This window comes from Dromiciops gliroides, chromosome 2, assembly GCF_019393635.1.
Source record: "Dromiciops gliroides isolate mDroGli1 chromosome 2, mDroGli1.pri, whole genome shotgun sequence".
NCBI lineage: Eukaryota > Metazoa > Chordata > Mammalia > Microbiotheria > Microbiotheriidae > Dromiciops > Dromiciops gliroides.
The window spans coordinates 327,533,534-327,554,006 of NC_057862.1; the positions used below are offsets into that span (position 1 = coordinate 327,533,534).

Below are 20,473 nucleotides of genomic sequence, written 5' to 3' on the forward strand. Positions count from 1 at the left end.
TGCTTGAACATCCCCCAGTGATGGGGAACTCACTACCTCCTATTGAATTTTTTGGAAACAATTATTGTTAAAAAGTTTTTCCTTGTATTGAGTCAAAATCCGATTCCTTGTATCATTTTCCATTGCCCCCTATTTCCTAGTAACTGAAACGTCAGGCAGATGGGGACCCATTCCAAACACATAACCCAGTCAGACAAGTTTGGGATGAGGGAGTTTCCTGGGGGAAGAAGGAAAGGGATGAGGGAAAGGAACTTGATCAGCCATGTAAGCAGGCAGCATCAGAGTCCCACCATTGGGGGAGGTTTAAGCAGAAGAGAGGGTCAAGCCAAAAAACATCTGATCCCTTCTGTATGTGACAACCCTTCAAATATTTGGAGACATTTATCACTGTTACATCTCCTACTCTAACCTTACTAGGCAAGTCTTCATATGGCATGATCTCCAGTACCCTACTCTGTACACTGCAGATTTTCAGCGTCCTTCCTAAAATGTGGTATCTAATATTGAACACAATACTTCTGGTGTTCTCTAGCTAGGAGAACTCGGTGGAAATTATCGGCCACCTCCCACCCACTCCCTGCCTTGTTCTGGATCCTAGACTTTTATTCATTCAGCTTAATGTACCACATGGCATAGTAGATAGAAGCCTTCAAGTCAGGAAGTTGTTCAGTCATTTTTCAATCATGTCTGATTCTTCCTGATGCCATTTGGGTTTTTCTTGGCAAAATTCTAGAGTGGTTTGCTGTTTCCTTCTCTAGCTCATTTTAGAGTAAGGAAACTGAGCCAAACAGGGTTAAGTGACTAGTCCAGGGTCACACAATAAGCATCTGAGGCCAGGTTTGAACTCAGGAAGACCTGGGTTTAAGTCTTGCCTCTTACACATATGAGCTCTGTGGTCCTGGGTAAGTTCACTTAAACTCTCAGTGCTTCAAGCAACTTTCCAAGACATTCAGTTAGAGATGAGTTACTGATCTTCATAGGGGAGGGGGTTTCCACATGAAGAGATCCCTACACTAATGAATCACAGATCAGGACATTCTCTCCCTCTCCCCCAAACACTCCCAAAATAAAATTTATACAGTGATAAACCTTGGGATTTGTCAATGGTCTACTGTTTTTTCTTAGTATGGGATAGGACACATACAAACGAAATGGAGAAGTGAGAAAGATGGTTGCCCTGGGAGAAGGTGGAAGGGAGAGGAACAATAAGGAAAATTATCTCACGTAAAAAAGGTACAAAATGAAGAGTTTTTACCCTGGAGAGGAAAATAGGGTGGGGAGCAATGCTTAAATCTCACTCTCATCTGAACTGGTTCAAAGAAGGAAGAATACATGTAAGAATACATATTCAGTTGGGTATAGAAATCTATGTTACCCAAAAGGGAACTAGGAGGGGAAGGGAAAGAAGGGCATTGATAGGGAGTGGGTGAATTAAGGGAGGCAGTGGTCAAAACCAAAACAGACTTGGGGGAGGGGAGGGAACGGGAGGGGGGGGAGAGAGAGAGAGAGAGAGTGCTAAAAGGATAAGTGGAAGAGAATAGTATGGAGGGAGGGAAATACATAGTTAATAATCATAACTGTGAATGTAAATGGGATGAAATTACCCATAAACCAGAAGCAGATAGCAGAATGGATTAGAAAACAGAATCCAACAGTATGTTATTTATAGGAAACACACTTGAAATAGAATGGCACACAGAGAAAATTAAAATAGAGGTTAGAGCAGAATCTAATATGCTTTCAGCTGAAATTAAAAAAGGAAGGGCTAACAATCATAATCTCAGACAAAACAAAAGCAAAATAGTCTTAATTAAAAGAGATAATCAGGGAAGCTACAACCTGATAAAAGGTACTGTAGATAATGAAGTGATATCAACACTAAACACACATGCACCAAATGGCATAGCATCCAATTCTTAAAGGAAAAGTTAAATGGAGGAACTAGAGGAACTAGACAGTAAAACTATATTAGTGGGAGACCTCAACTTTTCCCTCTCAGAACTAGATAAATCTAACTATAAAATAAATAAACACTTAAACCAATAAAAAAGAGAAAGAACAGATCAATCAATAAAATTGAAAGTATGGGGTAGAACAAACAAGAGAACATGTTGCTGTGCATTGTCTCAAACTCATTCCTAGGACAATGGGGATGTGTTTACTTGATTAATTGATTCCTTTTTTTTCCCCCAGGAAACTCTCGCATCCTAAACTGGTCCAGCTCTATGGGGTCTGTTTGGAGCAGGCCCCTATTTGCCTGGTGTTTGAGTTCATGGAGCACGGCTGCCTGTCTGATTACCTCCGGAATCAACGGGGGCTCTTTTCTGCAGACAGTCTACTTGGCATGTGCCAGGATGTTTGTGAGGGGATGGCTTACTTGGAGGAAGCTTGTGTCATTCACAGAGACCTGGTAAGTTATTGCTAAAGCCAATCTGCCAAGCCAAGGATGGAAATCAGCGTCTCTGGTATTTAGCCTTGGTCAAAGTGGCCTGTGTGTTTCTGAAATGAGGAGCCAAGTGGTCTCATAGGTAGGCATCTGTTTAAGTAGAAGGCATTTATATAGCATTTGAAGGCTTGCAAAAATGCTTTACAAGCATTCTTTCATTTGATCCTCACAACAGCCTTAGGAGGTAGGTGATATTATTATCCCTATTTTAAAGAAGGGAAATTGAGACACAGAGATGAAGTGACTTGCCAGGGTCACATAGCTAGGAAATGTTTGAGGCAGGATTTGAATTCAGGTCTTCCTGGCTCGAGGTTTGACTTTCTAATGATTGTACCTACTGCCCAGCTACTTATCATAGATAAGAGATAATAGGATAGCCGAGGCTGGAGTGCAAGTTTTCTTCTTCTGGATAATGGGGAAAGTCTGTTCCCCTTCTCCTTCTTTTCTGAAAATAAGAGGGTTAGATATGATCATGTATGCATGTATATACGTATGTACATACACATGTATGTATATATGTATAAACTTTTTTTTTTTAGGCAATCGGGGTTAAGTGACTTGCCCTGCGTCACACAGCTAATAAGTGTCTGAGGACAGCTTAGAACTCAGGTCCTCCTGACTCCAGGGCCAGTGCTCTATCCACTGCACCACCTAGCTACCCCTAAACATGATCTTAATGATCGCCTCCAGCTCTAAGATTCTGTACCCACTGATAAGGGTACAGAATAAGATCACTCACTTGATTAGGGGCAGAGTAGCCAGGACTCAAACCCAGGGCTTTCTGATTCCAAGTCCACCTTTGCATCCCATTATCTCCTTTGATTGAGACACATTTTCAGTTTAATCAGTCAAAAAATGAGAGGCAACTCTCATGAAATAGAAGAGAGAAGGCCAACTTTGATATCACAAATTCCTGGGTTCAAGTCCTGCTTCTGACACAGACTTTGAGTATGTCATTTGATTTCTCAATATCTCCCCCTCCGCAAACTACTCTCAAAGACTATAAATTGCAAAGGAGCTGCTGATCTTCATTGTCAAAGGGAGTTTCTACACTGTTTTTCCCCTATACCAAACAAACAAACAAAACATTTACTGAGTAACTGCTATGGACAGAGCACTCTCCTTGTTTCTGGTGACCGTGGCAGGAGGAGGAAATGTAAAGACAAATAAGTTACAAACCCTGGTCTCTGGACACTTAGAATCTAGTTGGGAAGATGAGAAGTACACAAAAGACTGGACAGGTAGGTGGCATAGTGGATAGAGCACCTGACCTAGAATCAGAAAGACCTGAGCTCACATCCAGCCTCAGAAACTTACCAGCTGTGTAACCCTGGGCAAGTTATTTAACCTTTGTTGGCCTCAGTTTCCTCGACTGTAAATTTGGAATAACAATAGCACCTTCTCCCAGTGTTGTGAAGATGAAATGAAATAATATTTGTAGAGGTCTTAGTGCCTAGCGCCTAGTAAGTCCTATATAAATGTTAGCTGTTATTATTGTTATTATTATTAATTACAATACAAATGTGAAGGTAGTCAGTATATAAAAGGACCAGTACTAATTGCTCCAAGAGATCTAAGGAGGGAGAAATGATTTATCTGGTCCCTAATGCTATAATTTCCTCTCACACCAGACTGCATCAGTCAGAGCTCATCACTGATAATGAGATTGCTGCAGATTTCTCATAATTGGGATCCCAAGCACAAGCTACTAGAGCAAACCCATGCAGCCTGATAGCTGGATACCTTCTAACTAACTTCCAGCGGGGGTGTTGTGAGACTTAATTAATGTTTGTAAAGCTCCCTTGATGTCCTTGCACAACAAATAACACAGGCAAAATACTATGATTATAAGAGACTCTTTAATTACTGATTACTTGCCAACCATTTCTCTTTTCTTCTTTCTCGACTCCAGGCTGCCCGGAACTGTTTGGTGGGAGAAAATCAGGTCATCAAAGTGTCAGACTTTGGCATGACAAGGTAACCAACCAGCTGGATGTAGTGATGGCCTTGCTTCAGTGGGGTCTGTCTCCTCTGAAGATGGCTCTGTGAGCTTCATTCCCCACTCTTCTTTTCCAGGTTTGTTCTTGACGACCAGTATACAAGCTCCACCGGCACCAAGTTCCCTGTGAAGTGGGCCTCCCCCGAGGTTTTCTCTTTCAGCCGTTATAGTAGCAAATCTGATGTGTGGTCATTTGGTAAGTTGCTGCTATATGACCTTGGGCAAGGTGTGTCTCTGTGGGCCTCAGTTTACTCGTCTGTAAAAAAAAATCACTCAAGCGGGTTAAACTAGGTTACCTCTAAGGTCTCCTGCAACTCTCATAGTCTGTGTTTCTTATGTTCCTTTAAATGCTTGTGAATAATAGATTAGGAACTATCTTTAGATGACCCCTCTTCAGGGAAGTTTTCTTGACAATTTAACACACTAATACATTACTGTTTATTGACTGAACACTAACCATATGCCAAGCACTGGGTACCTACTGTGGGGTATATGAGGAAAATAGAAGACAATCTCTCAATAATTTCCTTCGTGAATTACTCTACATGAACATATTCATTACCAATATAATAGACCCTCAGAGTTGGAAGGAACCACAGTGATCCAGATTTAGCCCAATATCTGCCTGAACAAGAATCTCCTCTACTGTATTTCTGATAGCAGCATGGTATAATTCATAGATTCCAGAAGGTCTGGGTTCAAATCCCACCCCAGATACTTACTAACTGTTTGACCATAAGCAAGTTTCTTTATGTCTCTAGGCCCCAGCTTCCTCACCTGAAAAAATGGACTCTGAGATATCTTCTACCTCTAAACTTATAATCCTATTGTGAGCAGTCAACCAGCCTTTCCTTGAAGATCTGCAGGGAAAGGGAAACCAGCACCCCCTAAGACAGCCAGTTGTACTTTGGGAGCTGACCTGGTGCTAGGTGGTTCAATGGATAGAGGGCTGAATTTGGAGTCAGGACGACCTGGGTTCAGATATGGCTCCAGACGTTTACACAGCGTCTCTGTGATCTCTAGCATCTCTGAGCCCTATGGGCCGAAACACCCATGAAGATGAAATCATACTTCCTTGAAGTCAAGAGAGGGACTGTGTCTCCTATTTGCCTCATATTTCCCATACTAACCTCAATTTTTTCATTTGTGCAAGTGGGCTCATCCACCTTTGGTGTTCACCTACCACCTAACTCTCACCTGTAGCTTCAAGAAGCTGTAGCATGCACATCAGCCTCACTCAGGCAAAACATGCTCAGCAGATGGCTACGTCAGGTTGAGGGTAACTGCCAGGCCTCAGGTCATTGGTGAGTTAGGGAGAAGTCTACCTGAAGCGTATGAAGACTCCCCCTGGTGGAATTTGTTCGAACCACCACGGAAGCAGCCGAAGCAGGCATTGTGGAGAGGTTAGAACTTAGTTAAACATCAAAGATTCTAGGGTCATCCACTGTGTTCTGGGCCATCACCATTCATCTTGACTTTTGTCCGGCCACTGGACTTGGATGACTCTGGGAGAGAAAGTGAGGCTGACGACTCTGTGAAACTCTGCCTCACTTAAATCCAATTCACAGATAAGTCAAGGCATCCTTTCAAAATGAAGGATGAACAACAAAGTGGGAGATAATAACAGCACCTAATTTATAGGGTTGGTGTGAGGATCAAATGAATTAATATAAGTAAAGCAAACTTTAGAGCACTTTAGAATGTTATTCTTGTTGTTATGAACTTCCCCAAATTTAGATCCTCGGATGACGAACATAGAGTCTGTCACCAGGTGCCTAATCAAAGTCTTTGTAGTTTGGAAGGATCGTGCCCCTCCAGCACTGCCTTTGAGAACCCATCATCATGCTCAGGCCCAAAGGAGACATCAGATTAGAATTCAGTGGAGGGACTCCTGCTAAAGGAACAAGAGGATAATTTTGTTTCAGGAGATGACATAAAGCACAGGGAATAATAAAATATTAAGTGTTCATTTATATGGTATAAGCAGTGTCACCAGCACTCACATAAGAGGGGAAACCCTTCTCTTCTCATATTGGAGTGCCAATATGGCCATCTGTACCTTCAGATGATGATGACAGGGACAATTGGGAGTCTCTGTCCCATTACCACTGCTTTTCAGAGGAGTATCTGAGTGCTTGGGCTACCCATCTGTTCTAGTCATCATTTGGTCTCACAGCCAGCCCAGGTTACATGGAATTGGGACAGAGGGGGTCTCTGGGTTCTGCTGCCTGCTTGTCTATTCATTTCCTTTGCCCCAGTACAATTTGACCAGGTGAACAGAAGGTGGTCACAAGGGCTCTTATTGCCTCCCAAATGAATGGTCTCTGCCTCCGGACTCTTCCCTCTCAAATCCATTCTATATTCCACTACCAGATTAATCTTTTTTTTTTTTTTATTGGTGAGGCAATTGAGGTTAAGTGACTTGCCCAGGGTCACACAGATAGTAAGTGTTAAGTGTCTGAGGCTGGATTTGAACTCAGGTCTACCTGAATCCAGGGCTGGTGCTCTATCTACTGTGCCACCTTGCTGCCCCCAGATTAATCTTTTAAAGCACCACTGTTCAAATGTCACCACTCAGGTCAAAAACTTTTAGTAGCTAACTATAGAACAACCCCTTTTGTCTTGAAGTCAAGGTCCGTGAATGTGGGTCCAATTTTCCCCTCCATCGTTCTCTCTTTGTGCTTTATACAACACCTGCACTGTCGTCATACCTGTCTATTGATTGGTCCCTGAATCCTTCCTGTTTCCATGTCTTTGGCTATAATACTCCCTTTGCTTGAAGTACCTCCTTTCACCACCCCTTCTCTTTGTGTCTAAATTATAGCCTTGTGCCCAGCTCAAGTCATGGAACCTCCTTAATCACATTTGGTAATGGATGTTCACTTTGCCCTCTGACCTCTGTAACACTTATTGTCTATACTCTAAATAGACCAAGGGGCCAGAATTGACCCTTGGGCTGTTGTTTGCCAACCCCTGGTCTTTACCATTCATGTGCTAGAGTCACAGATTTAGGGCTGGAAGTGGCCTTTAAAGCTCCACTAATTCAACCAATTTACAGATGAGCAAGCTGAGGATCAGAGAAGTTACGCTGTCATGCAAGTAGTAAGTGACAGAATCAGGATTTTAAGTCAGGATTCTCTGACTTCCACATCCTTTGTTACAAATCTAGCATTCTTTCCTTATTAGCTGGCTCTAGTTAGTTACCTTGTTTCATACACACACACACACACACACACACACACATACATACATGTATGTATATATTTGTACATACACATATGCATACAGAATTATATGTACATATATATGATGTCTACTGCATAAACATATACATGTGTGTATTTCCTGTATTCCCTATTCTATGTAATAGTCTGGAGTGCAGGGATAAGATCTTATGTTTCTTTTTCTCTCTAATAGTAGGTAATCAAAAATATGTCAGTAATGATGCCACCTATTTGAAGGATATTTGTTCTTCTATTATGTCAGAAAGACAGCATTAGGATAGTTTCACCCAATTTAGATTATTTTAGAGAGTCAGGGCTGTAACAATTGGAATGACGCCACCTGCTGGAGACTTACTATAGGAAAGCTCCACCATGAGGAGAAGGCGCCTGAGGGCAAGACATGTGGCTTTTCTTTGGCATCAGGAAGTGACATTTTCTTGTGCGAGGAAGAGGGGACGAGGTTGGCGCTCTCACCCTCTTTTCACCAGGACTCTGGTGGAGAGCAGAGCAGGAGAACTATAGCTCCCCAAGATAGATAGATGAATCTAGGCCTTTCTCTCTTCACCAAATTCTTATTCTCCTTAATAAATGCTTAAAAGTCTAACTCTTGCTAAAGCATACAATTTATTGGCAACCACTCATTAGATATTTTAGACAGAGTAGCTAGAATTTTGGCCCCTTGCACGGCCAAGTCTAAGCCCAAAGGTCTGAAATTTGCAGAGGGTTTGAAGAGAAGATCAGGTAATAGACGGAACAAGAAAATGATCAGAGGCAATAAGCTTATCAGTTTGAAGCTGGAAGAGATCTTATAATATGATCGAGTCCAATTCCCCCCATTTTGTAGGTGAGGAAACAGAGGTCCCAGAGAGGTTTAGTGACTTCTCCAATGTTACAGAAGAATTAAGTGGCAGAGCTGGGATTTGACCTCGGTCCCTATGACTTCAAATTAAGCATCCTTTCTATTATGGCAAGCTGGCTAGGCCCAAGAGAAAGTATGAAACAGTGTGAGGGTGGGGAGGGGTGGAAAGCACTAAAAAAAAAAAAATCAAAACCTAGTTTGAATCTCAGCTCTGACTCTTATTTGCCATATAGTCATGGTCAAGCCCCTTCCCCTCTCTGAACCTCAGTTTCCACATCTGTAAAATAAGTGAAATACAAAATATGATTTTTATAATATCTCCCTAACAAAGCTAGTATGACCCAAACTATACTATACAAATGGGCACTCAAAGCATTACCCTAAGGGAACAAAGGTTAAGAGAACTGGGGGCAGGAAGGGGAGGGGGCTGAAACTCAGACTAACTCCAAATGCTTTTCTTCAAATCAATGAAATATCATCAAACATGCTAAACTTAAAAAAAGAGACTTTATTGATGCTTTTTGCTTTTATATCACATTTATTTCTGAATATACTTGGTTGTTATGGTTAATCGCAATATTTTTGTCTCTTTCTGTAGGAGTCCTAATGTGGGAAGTCTTCAGTGAGGGCAAAATCCCTTATGAAAACAGTAGCAACACCAAAGTGGTGGAAGATATCAGCACTGGATACCGGTTGTATAAACCTAGGCTATGCCCCACTCTCATCTACCAGATCATGAATGATTGCTGGAAAGAGGTCAGTATAAGAGAGTTATCTGTTTTCAAGTCCTTATCATTTTGTGGTTCTATCCTAGAAAATAGTTGAAGAAATGAGATAACAGAGATGATTAGGCGATACCAGATTTGAGCAGGAAACTGACTTCACTGGGAGTGGGGTGGTGGTTCAAAGCACAGGAAAGGAACAGATCAATCAATTGGCTGGGCATCCATCATTGGCACACCAGTTGAGATAAATTCTGAAGGACTGTAGGATCATTTTATTGACCACAGAAATTTGTAGAGACCTTAGACATTGAGTAACTGTGATCTGCCATAGTGGAGGAGGACCCATCATGATAAATTTACAAATCCTTGAAAACGTGAAATATCTACTACACATGTATGTATATATCAATCAAACATTTGTTAAGTGCCTATATGTGCTAGGTTCTGTGCTAGGTACTAATGATACTAATACATACAAAGAGTGAAACAATCCCTATTGTCAAGGAATTTGTATTCGAATAGAGGAGACAACAAGGGCATATATAAGTAAATTAAATACAAAGTTGTGAAATACAAGATAGCTTGAAAGGGAGGGACTTGTGATCTCTCTCTCTCTCTCTCTCTCTCTCTCTCTCTCTCTCTCTCTCTCTCTCTTTTCTCACCTCCTATCTATCTATATATCTATCTCTATCTACCTGTCTGCCCCTCTCTCCCCACCATTACTCTGAATGCATAGAATGTGGTTAATTGAATTTTCTGATTAACTCGAATTTCCTTTTTTGCTTTAGCTCTTGCTTTTGTAAATTTTTCTAAAAGGTTTGAGTTAACTTTCCTTCCATAGTAATGTAGAAGAGATCCAACATATTTGAATCTTTTTTCTTATTGAAAATTTTTCAGAACTTGTTCATTATCACTTTAAATGCTGAGGATTACAGCAGTGTGCCAAAGATGCAGACACAGAATTTCTAACTTATTCGGCTAAATAGCTACTGACTGATCCCAAGAATTTGTTGTTGTTTTAAAAGTAAAACTCTAGTGCTAGTTTCTTTTTTAAAATTCAATTCAGTTCAATTCAACAAACACTTGTTAAGCACCCGCCAGACATTGCACTAATGATACACATAGGAAAAAGACAGTCCTTGCCCTCAAGGAGTTTACAATCTAACAGAGGAAGATGTTACACATAAGGAGGCAGGAAGGGGAAGGGAGGTGGACAGGGTCACCAGGAGTATCTTATTCCATTCTTGAAACCAGGAAGAGCAGCAGATGTAAAGTGGAGTGATCTGGGAATCCAATTTCTGCCCTCAATAAAGAAAGGCATTGGGAGGAGTTTGGTACTCCACCCTCCAGCCCTCCCAGAAAAGGTAGAGGAGACTGAGGGAGGTGGTATCCAAGGCCTGTGGTAGCAGCATAGTTAAGATTGGGAGTGATGAGCTTATTGTTCTGTGAAGATCATTTTGTTCTGTGGAGTTGAAACCAAGCAGAGCAGCAGATGATGCTGGAATATGGAAAAAGCAGAGGGAACAGTGAGGAAGAGACTCTAGTTAATTAGAGGGTCAAAAAAGTTAAATTATGTTTGAGGGAGTTTTATTCAACATATGGATATGCACACACACACACACACACTCATCCCTTGTTTATTTGTAATGGTTGAAAGCATGCTGGCAAATATATGACTTGAACTGATACGGGATGGGAAATACTGCCTTGGGGCTGTCAGATTTGTCTCCTGGGAAGATTCACACTACTGTACTTTCCTCTATCTCTCTCCCTCTCTCTCTCTAGAAACCAGAAGACAGACCATCTTTTGCTAGCCTGCTGTGTCAGCTGGCTGAAATCGCTGAATCTGCACTTTAAGCCAGGGTCTCTGGGAACTGCTGAATCCAAGCTCCAACCTAGGAGCAATCGTCTAAGTGGGGACAGGGAATTCCTTCCTCCACAGAGCATTAAGGACAGCCTCCATCCCAATCCTTTCTAAAGGCCATGAGACCTGGGTGAGCCAGGCCCCAGAGCTGCTAGGGAAGCAGTGATCTGAGAGCTGCCTGGAGAAGAGGGAGAGCCAGATTGGAATCCAGAAAAGGTGGCAAAGGGCACTCCTATTCTGAAGCCCACTATCCAACTCACTTCGCACACAGAGGACAAGATTCAATCTGGAAGCTTTCTGAGGGATATTTCTCGATCACTTTGGGGACAGGATATGAAACTGGAGAGGGGGTAACAGCTATGCTCTAACCCTATTGATTGAACAAAACTTTCATTCGACTCAGTAGCTCCACATCCCGGAATTTTCAAGGGCTTCCAGGCCCCCATGCTTTGCAGAAGACCAAGCATGTACTCCCATACCCGCCCCCACAGGCAAACAGGGAGCTGCATCAGCTGTGCCAGGTACATTGACCCAACTACTGTGAACCACAGCTTCCTGCCCACATGCAGAGGAGTTTGAAACAACTCCATGGTGTTGATGGGCTCAGCAGCAGCTGGCTGCTGTTGCAGCCAGCAACACTGGCACGTGTCTGCTCAAAGGAGGTGGCGCAGGGCCGCTGCCTCTCTTACTGAGCAGGGGAAGGAACTGTGCATTTAAAAATGGGTCATCAGCACCTTTAATGGAGCTTTCTGCATTGCTCTATTCTTAACATCGGGGGCAGCCAAGTCATTGTGTGAATCTTGTGTTTCTGGAGGGTTATAGGGGAAGGTAAAACGAAAGGTTTAAAGTTAGGGTTAAGTTCCAAGGTTCACAAAAGTCTCCAAAAGGAACCAGGAGTCAGTGGATTGTCCCTCAGACACAGGTGGGTGGAAAGTGTTAGATGGGTGAGAAATTCCTCAATCTATTATGTAGGTAGGAGGCAAAAGTAAAGGTAAGGCTAGGAGTCAGAGAGGGGAAACCAAAGCAGTGAAGTTTTTGAAATCCTGCAATCATTCCCAGGTGGATTACAATGGGTAGAGATCCTGTCTCTGTGAACTCGAATGAAATTTCCATTCCCCTACTCTGTATCATTTACCTCTTACTGTGGTCTTGGTTACTACCTTCAGTTTAGTTCAACATGCAAACAAGGAAGGAAGGAAACAAGCATTTATTAAGCGCCTACTATGTGCCAGGCACTGTACTAGGTGCTTTACAAATATTATCTCTTTGATCCCCACGGCAACCTTGTGAGGTTGATACTATATTTTCCCCATTTTACAATTGAGGAAATTGAGGTAAAGAGAAGTTAGATGACTTGTCCAAAATCCCACAGCTATTAAGTGCTTGAGGTCATATATGAACTCAAGTCTTCCTGAAGCCAGGCCCAGCCCTCTAGCTGTCTAAACATGCGTTTGTTAAGCACCAAATGGATACTAGTCCATACAGGGGACTACAAAGACAATATCTGCCAACAATCCTCATGTTGCTCAGCTTTTTAGAAATGATTAGACTCTGATCATTTGGAAAATAATTGTGTTTGATAAGTTAATGGCCCGACCCCCTAAAATTGCATGCCAAGCAGCATTATTATAAGAATCCATTTACTGTATAAGCTATGACATTGCTCTGTCTAATTCTGTAGTGAAGGAGATAAACATAAAATTCCAGGTTTTCCCATTGTTGGCTTTTTATTGGTAGCGGTTGGTTTATTTTTAGATAGACTTTGAAGAGAAGCCTCTGTAGTCTTTTCGGGACACCTTGTAGCCTGATACCATACAACTTTCTATCTTATTCAGATAAGGTTATTTAAGAAATTACTGAGTTATGTCGTAATGTGCTATTTGTAAACTAAGGAATAATTTGCTAACTTGAGATTCAGATGCCTTAATAACTAATAACAGATTATTTCACTCACCCATCCAAAGTAATTTCTATAAATGGTGGTCTGGTTTGGTTTCTTGGTGGGGCTAAAAGTCAGACTCCTTTTTTGAAGTCTCCAAGACCTCTGAAACTTTCAGCCCCAAATAGAAGGATCTGGACTGACTGATTCCAGTAGTTTCATTGTTATCTTCTATGTTGTGTTGTTTACTTGTTTGCTTTTTTAAGCAGATTTATTGGGAGTTTGACAGGATGTGTGGATGCATTTCATTCTTCAGCTCTCCAAGGTTTCAAATCCATTTTTTTCTGGTTGGCTGTTTTCTCTGAAAATGGTGTCTAGAGTCTTAGTAAAAGAGACTCCCCTTTGGATCAGTTTTCAATTCCAGTCGTATTTTACATTTATCTGCAATATTTCTTTGAGAATGTGTATTTATATTTGTATGACTTATAGTATTTATGAGTAGACAGTTGTATCTAGTGATGGGGGTGAAGTAATGTACAATAAATATTATACTTTTTCTTATTGAACAAAGTATAAAGTCAGTCATATTCAGTAAATACAATTCTTGGTGTATAGAACTTATGGTAAGATTTTAGTCCAAATATCAAACATTGCTAGCCAAAAATTTCATGCCTATAAAAAACTCTCACCTGGAATTAGCTTAAAGAGATGAATAAAAACCCAAACTTTACTTGGGCCCCAAACTGACTAATTAGCTGGACCCAAAGGGTCAGTAAATGAATTGAAAACAATGAAGAGGGAGATCTCTAGTGGATTGTCTAAGACCTTTGTCCTTAGTCCCATACTGCTCAATATTTTTTTTTTTTGGTGAGGCAATTGGGGTGGGGTTAAGTGACTTGCCCAGGGTCACACAGCTAGTAAGTGTCAAGTGTCTGAGGTAGGATTTGAACTCAGGTCCTCCTGAATCCAGGGCTGGTGCTCTGCTCAATATTTTTAACAGAGATGAAGGTGAAGGCATAGAAGCTCTATCCAATAAAATTAGGAGGATATAAAGCTTGGGGGGATGGATAGCATGTTGGATGTCAGAATTGAGATAAAGTGGGGTATTGACAGACTGAAACAAGGGACTGAAGCTAATGAAATACAATTTAATAAGGCCAAGTGTAAAGTCCTATACTTGGATTAAAAATCAATTCTAAAATCATGGAATAGGAGAGATGTGTCTAGAAAAAGTATGAAGAAGGTTTGATGGCTTTTGTAGGCATGCAAAACCAATAACAAACAAGTGTGATATAGCAGCCCACCAAAACCCAACAAACTAGAAGGATTTTAGTCCACATTAGTAGAAGACTAGTATCCAGAAGGAGGGACAGTGATAGCCTAATATCCTCTTTCTTAGTTAGATCTCAACTGGAGTATAGTGCCCTATTCTGGACTCTACATTTTAGAAGGTAGAAATGACAACCTAGGGCTTATGCAGAGGAGGATGCTTATGGATGCTGAGGGAAACTGAAGCCATTTAGTAATTGGGGATATTTAGCCTGAAGAAGAGAAGTCTTAAGGGGATGTGACTATTGCCTTAAACATTTTGGAAAGAAGGTGTTAGGGAGCAGCTGAGTGGCACAGTGGATAAAGCCCCAGCCCTGGATTCAAGAGGACCTGAGTTCAAATCCAGCCTCAGACACTTGACACATACTAGCTATATGACCCCGGACAAGTCACTTAACCCTCATTGCCAAGACAGGAAGGAAGGGAGGAAGGAAGGAAGGAAGAGAAAGAAAGATGTTAGTTATATTAAACTAGTATGCTCAATTTCATGGGGCAAAACTAAGGTCAATGTGTACCAGCTAAACTACATTAATTTCCAAAATACATTATAAACTACATAGTATTTCCAATATAATGAAAAAAAATTTGTAACAATTTGAAGTTTGAAGGATTGCTTCAGGGAGCAGTGAGTTCTCCATCTCTGGAAGGTTGTGAGTAGACACTGGGTGTTCACTTATGGGGAAATTACAGTCTTCTTGCTTTGGATAGAGGTTGGATGCGTTTCCCTCTGAAGTACCTTCCAACTCTGGGATTCACCTTCTCTCAGAATCCCCTAATTTTATTCAAGGCTAAACTCAAGCACTCGCACTACCCTCCTTCCCCAGCTGCTAGTGCCCCTCCCAAACCACCTGAATCTATTTTGCAGCAGTCACACCCTGAGAAAACCACCTCAAACCCCTCAGCGAGTCAGAGGGATGTCTATCCCAAGCAGGTGAGCACTTCGTCTGGCAGAATGGGAAGATGAGGACAATTTGTTTCATCAGCCCTGAAAGCAGCTTAAGAAGGTGCTGTAGAGTCCTAGAGCTTGTTCAGACATCAAAGACACCAAGGTCACTCACTGCATCCCAGGGTCATGGCCAGTCACCTTGACTTTTGTCCTGCCACTGGACTTTGATGACTCTGAGAAAAAGAGTGAGGCTGCAATGCCATGCAACTCTGCCTCACTTAAATCCAATTCATGAGCAAGTCATCACCCTGTGACGTCACTGGTCCTCTTCAAAAAGGAAGGATCATCATCATCAACAACAACAACAATTTTGTATAGATTTTTTTTTTGCAGGGCAATGAGGGTTAAGTGACTTGCCCAGGGTCACACAGCTAGTAAGTGTCAAGTGTCTGAGACCAGATTTGAACTCAGGTCCTCCTGAATCCAGAGCTGGTGCTTTATCGACTGCACCACCTAGCTGGCCCTAGATTTTTAATGTGCCTATATATGTACATGTTGTTTGTTCCACCTAGACTGTAAATTCCTTAAAACCAGGGACTCTTTTTACTGGTGTTTTTGTATCCCCAGAATCTGACACCTATTAGGTGCTTAGCAAACGCCTATTGATTGGTATTATAAATGGGATCCCTTTAGGATCATAAACTTAGAGATAGATGGTACTTTTTAAGTCATCTAGTCCAATGCTCTCATTTTACAGATAAGGAAAATGAGACCCAGAGAGGATAAGATCCAAGGTTTCACAAATTGTAAGTGACACAGCTGAGATCTGAACCTAGGTTCTCCGGAAATCCAATTCCATCACTCTTTCCATTGCCCCTTATTCCTGGTCTAGGTTCATCATTTTATTTTTACCTGCTGTGCCATGAATCAATGAAGTTATTATGAGTGTCTCAGCCAAGTTTCCACTAGTCAGAACTAGGATCTCCTGAGGAAAAAGAACAACTGGGCTTGTACATAGTTATATTGGTTTGTCAGAAACTAACTGGTTTCTTTTTTTTTTTTTTTGCAAGGCAATAGGGATTAAGTGACTTGCCCAGGGTCACACAACTAGTGTCAAGTGTCTGAGGCTGGATTAGAACTCAGATCCTCCTGAATCCAGGGCCAGTGCTCTATCCACTGTGCCACCTAGTTGCCCCCACTAACTGGTTTCTTAATGGTCCAGAACCATTGGGCTGAATTATTGGGCTGAATTTGCCCTTTGGGCCATAGTTTGCAGACCCATGCTATAGAAGGAAGGGTAAGTGAATTATTATTTTTTCCAGTAAAGGTTTGGAATTCAGCTGCATAGAAGATGAGGACTTCAGAGACTCAGCATGTTGAAGGAAACAACCTGAGCCACTAATAAGTTACTACTCCATAGGAGACACTTAATTAACCAGAGGACCATTAGCTGTGGGTGAGAAAGCATCTGCTTTCCACACATGTTATAATAATAATAGCTGGCATGTAGATACTTTATATCATTTGATCTTCACAACAACCTCGTGAAGTAGGAACTGCAGGTATCATCATCCTCATCTTACAGATGAGGAAACTGAGTCTTGGAGACATTAAGTGATTTGTCCACAGTCACACAACTAAAAGCACTTGGAGGCAGGAGGGAGGTAGCTCCCTGCTGTCTTCAATTCCAACATTGTTACTGCACCACACTGCTTCTCTAGTAGATCAGTCAATAAACACTTAAGTGTCTACTATGTACCAGGCGCTGTGCTAAGTTCAGGGGATAAATACAAAGAAAGGTAAAAGCCAGTCCCAGCTCTCAAGGACTCCACAGTCTAATGGGAAAGACAACATGCAAACAACTGTGTACAAACAAGCTATGGACTGGATAAATTGGAGATAGTCAACAAAGAAAGGGGACTAGAATTAGGTAGGACCCAGAAAGTTTTCCTGCAGAAGGTGGGATTATATCTAGGATTTGAGAAGACAAAGAAACCAGGAGGTAGAGACGAGGAGAAAGAGAATCCCTGTATAAATGCCTGGAATTGAGTCATATGTTTCTCATCTCGGTTATTGGTGAATGAATGCTCCAGAAGAAATCTTGGAGTGAGGAATAAATTATCATCATCACCACCACCATCATCATCTTAGGCTACTTTAAGGTTTGCAAAGCTCTTTACAAATATTATCTCATTTTATTCTTACAACAACCCTGGAAGTTTGGTACTATTATTATCCCCATTTTATAGACAAGGAAACTGAGGTAGATAGAAGTTAAATGACTTGCCCAAATTCTACCCACTGGACCTACTGTGCTGCTTATGGGAGGATTTACTAATGTTCACAGACTCTCAGAATTGGAAATGACCTCAGAACTCATCTAGTCCAACCTAGACATGAATAACAATTCACTCCACAACATTCTCAATAAGGGGTCTCAATCAGTCAACAAACATTCATTAAGTACTTACCATGTTCCAGGGATGATGCTAAACACCAGGAATACAAAGAAAGGCAAAAACAGCCTGTGCCAAGCACAGTTTGAAAACAGCTAATGAAGGGGAATCTGAACCTGCTCATCTCACTTTTGGACAGCTTTGATTTCGGTATTTCCTGAGGTGAAGTCTAAATCTGCCTCTTTGCAACCTCTGGGTCATAGTTCCTAGTTCTACCCTTTGGAACCATTTTAAAAAAGGGTAATCCCCCTTCTTATGATAACATTTTGAAGATGAGTACAGCTGTCATACCCTCTAAATCAGGCCTTCTTCTTTTGGGGTTAAGTGACTTGCCCAGGGTCACACAGCTAGTAAGTGTCAAGTGTCTGAGGTCAAATTTGAACTCAGGTCCTCCTGATTCCAGGGCCAGTGCTCTATCCACTGTACCACCTAGCTGCTCCTAAATCAGGTATTCTTAACCTAGAGTCTGGAAACTTTAAAAAAAATGTGACAACTCTATTTTAATATCATTTGCAATCCTATGCATTGCATTTCATTCTGAGAAGGGGTCCATAGGCTTCACTGGGTGGTCAAAGGAGTCCATGTCGCAAACAAGATTAGGAAGCCTTGCTTAAATGTTGTTGTTTTTTTCTCCCCAGGCTAGGCATCCCAAGCTCCCTCAGACGATCATCGCTCTCATTCATTCCCCTTCATGGGATGCTCTGTAGCTAAATCAGTGACTGTCTCAACATGTAGTTCCAAGGACTGAACACCATAGGCCAACTGTGGTCTGCACAGGACAAAATACATTGGCCTTGGGATCACCTCTCAAGATCAGGACACTATACCTTTCTTAAGGCACCAAAGGCAAAGACTGACATCTGGTTTTAGTCCTCGGTGGCTCTCAGCCAGAGGGCCATAGGCCCTATTACAAAGTGGCTGAGTCTCCTAACACTGAAATACACACTCCTCAGAGGAAGAACACACAATGCGTCCATTTATACATGTCCTCAATGAACTTTGGGGCCCAAGGGCTTCTTCCTAGGGCTCTAGGTTAATATAGCACAGAGTAATAAGTAACAACCATAATCATATTTGAAAAAAAAAATCAGTGAAGGAACGTAAGCAGGAAGCAGCCTGGTCAGAACCACAGAATTTGAGTCTGTAGGTTCTAGGTCCTGCTCTTGTTCCACTACCTTTCAAACCTTAAAATTGAAGTGAGTAAGGAACATATTCTGGGGTAGCTAGGTGGCGCAGTGGGTTCAGTAATGGGCCTCAAGTCAGGAAGACCTGAGTTCAAATGCACCCTCAGACACTTACTAGCTACGTAACGACTGAACAACCACAAAGGGAACAGATTCCCACTTCAAAATATCTTCAAATTTTAAAATAAAGTTGCACAAGTGACTTCTCTACTCTTCTGAATCCCAACCCATGCTCGTGTTTTTTACATTGTCATTCAAACCATATTTCTTTTAGGTAGCTGGGAAGGACACTTAAATTGCTTGTGCTTGATATTGAGGTTACTAGGTGGTGCAATGAATAGAGTGCTGGACAGGGAGAGGGGAAGCACTGATTTCAAATTCTGCCTCAGGTACTTACTAGCTATAGGATCCTAGGCAAGTCTTATAGTCTCTTTCAGCCTTAGTTTCCTTATTTGTAAAACAGAAACAATAATATTTAGCATTTACCTCACAGGGTTGTTATAAGCATCACATGGGATAATGTATATAAAAGTGCTTTGCAAACCTTAAAGCACCATGCATAAGATTTTGGGGGTACCCTGTGTAAATGCTAGGTGTCATTGTGGTTATTATTAAAACCAACAGTTGCTTACCACATTTCAGCTACTGTAATATGCCCTGAAAAGGTACATTAACCAACTTCATATATGTGCAAACTAACTAGGTGAAGCAGCCTGGTAGTTTCCTATTTTGACTCACTGTTCTTACTAACCAGGTGCTAAGCTCATTTGCTTCAACACTGATGAATAGAGCAAAAGCTGTCAACATGTAAGTATAACATTTTAAAATGGAACAATCTTTCTTTAAAAATTAAAATGTGGTGTCCTGTGAATTTCAGTGCATTGGCATAAAGTCCCCAGTGCCTTGTCCTAGTTAGAGATCTTCTGAACACAAGACAGATTTGGCATGGTAGAAAGAGGAGAAGGTCTAGAATGGGATTAGAACTCAGGCTTTCCTGACTCAATGTCCAGTGCCCTGTCCATTATACCACACAAAATTATTAAGAACAAGACCACAGCTACCTTCAGGGTAAAATAAAATTTATGAGCAAAAATCCAGGGAAAGTAAAGGCAAGAATGGAGAGCATACCTTAGATGTGTCAAAGACTAAATATAGTCTAAGGCCTATTGCTCACTCATTTTATCATTTTGTAAAGTGCTCTAATAAGGCAGCGATCAGGAGCCCCTAATTCACCTGTAACAGGGCTTTGCTGCACAAAATGACCTAAGATGGGGGCACCTGTGTGTGGGATAGCAAAGATGTGCTTCTGGTAGAGGACATCATGAGTTATCCTACCACAGTGGCAGGAGCAGACTTCTTTCCATTAACTTAGGGGCTGGAACAGGTAGTGTCTGTTAAAAATACCAATCTGCGGGCTCTCTCTCTCTCTCTCTCTCTCTCTCTCTCTCTCTCTCTCTCTCTCTCTCTCTCTCTCTCTCTCTGCCTCCATGCCCTCTCTCTGTTCTTGTCTGTCTCTATCTCTGTCTCTCTCTCTTCCTCCCTGTCTCTCTGTCTTTCTGTCTTGCTATCTCTATCTGTCTCTGTCTCTCTGTCTCTATCTGTCTCAATGTCTCTGTCTCTGT

The 20,473-nt window shown here is 41.6% G+C and overlaps 1 protein-coding gene across 2 annotated transcripts in view; it reads left to right on the forward strand.

Annotated features, from left to right (window-relative positions):
- Positions 1 to 11,128, forward strand: part of ITK (IL2 inducible T cell kinase) — an 87,861-nt gene extending 76,733 nt beyond the window's left edge. For both annotated transcript variants that reach the window (XM_043988774.1, XM_043988773.1), the window contains exons 13-17: positions 2,194 to 2,410; positions 4,359 to 4,423; positions 4,523 to 4,641; positions 9,127 to 9,284; positions 11,039 to 11,128. In XM_043988774.1, coding sequence (XP_043844709.1) covers positions 2,194 to 2,410; positions 4,359 to 4,423; positions 4,523 to 4,641; positions 9,127 to 9,284; positions 11,039 to 11,110 — 631 coding nt within the window. In that variant the 3' untranslated portion in view covers positions 11,111 to 11,128. The remainder of the gene's footprint in view (positions 1 to 2,193; positions 2,411 to 4,358; positions 4,424 to 4,522; positions 4,642 to 9,126; positions 9,285 to 11,038) is intronic.
- Positions 11,129 to 20,473: the final 9,345 nt, after the last annotated feature.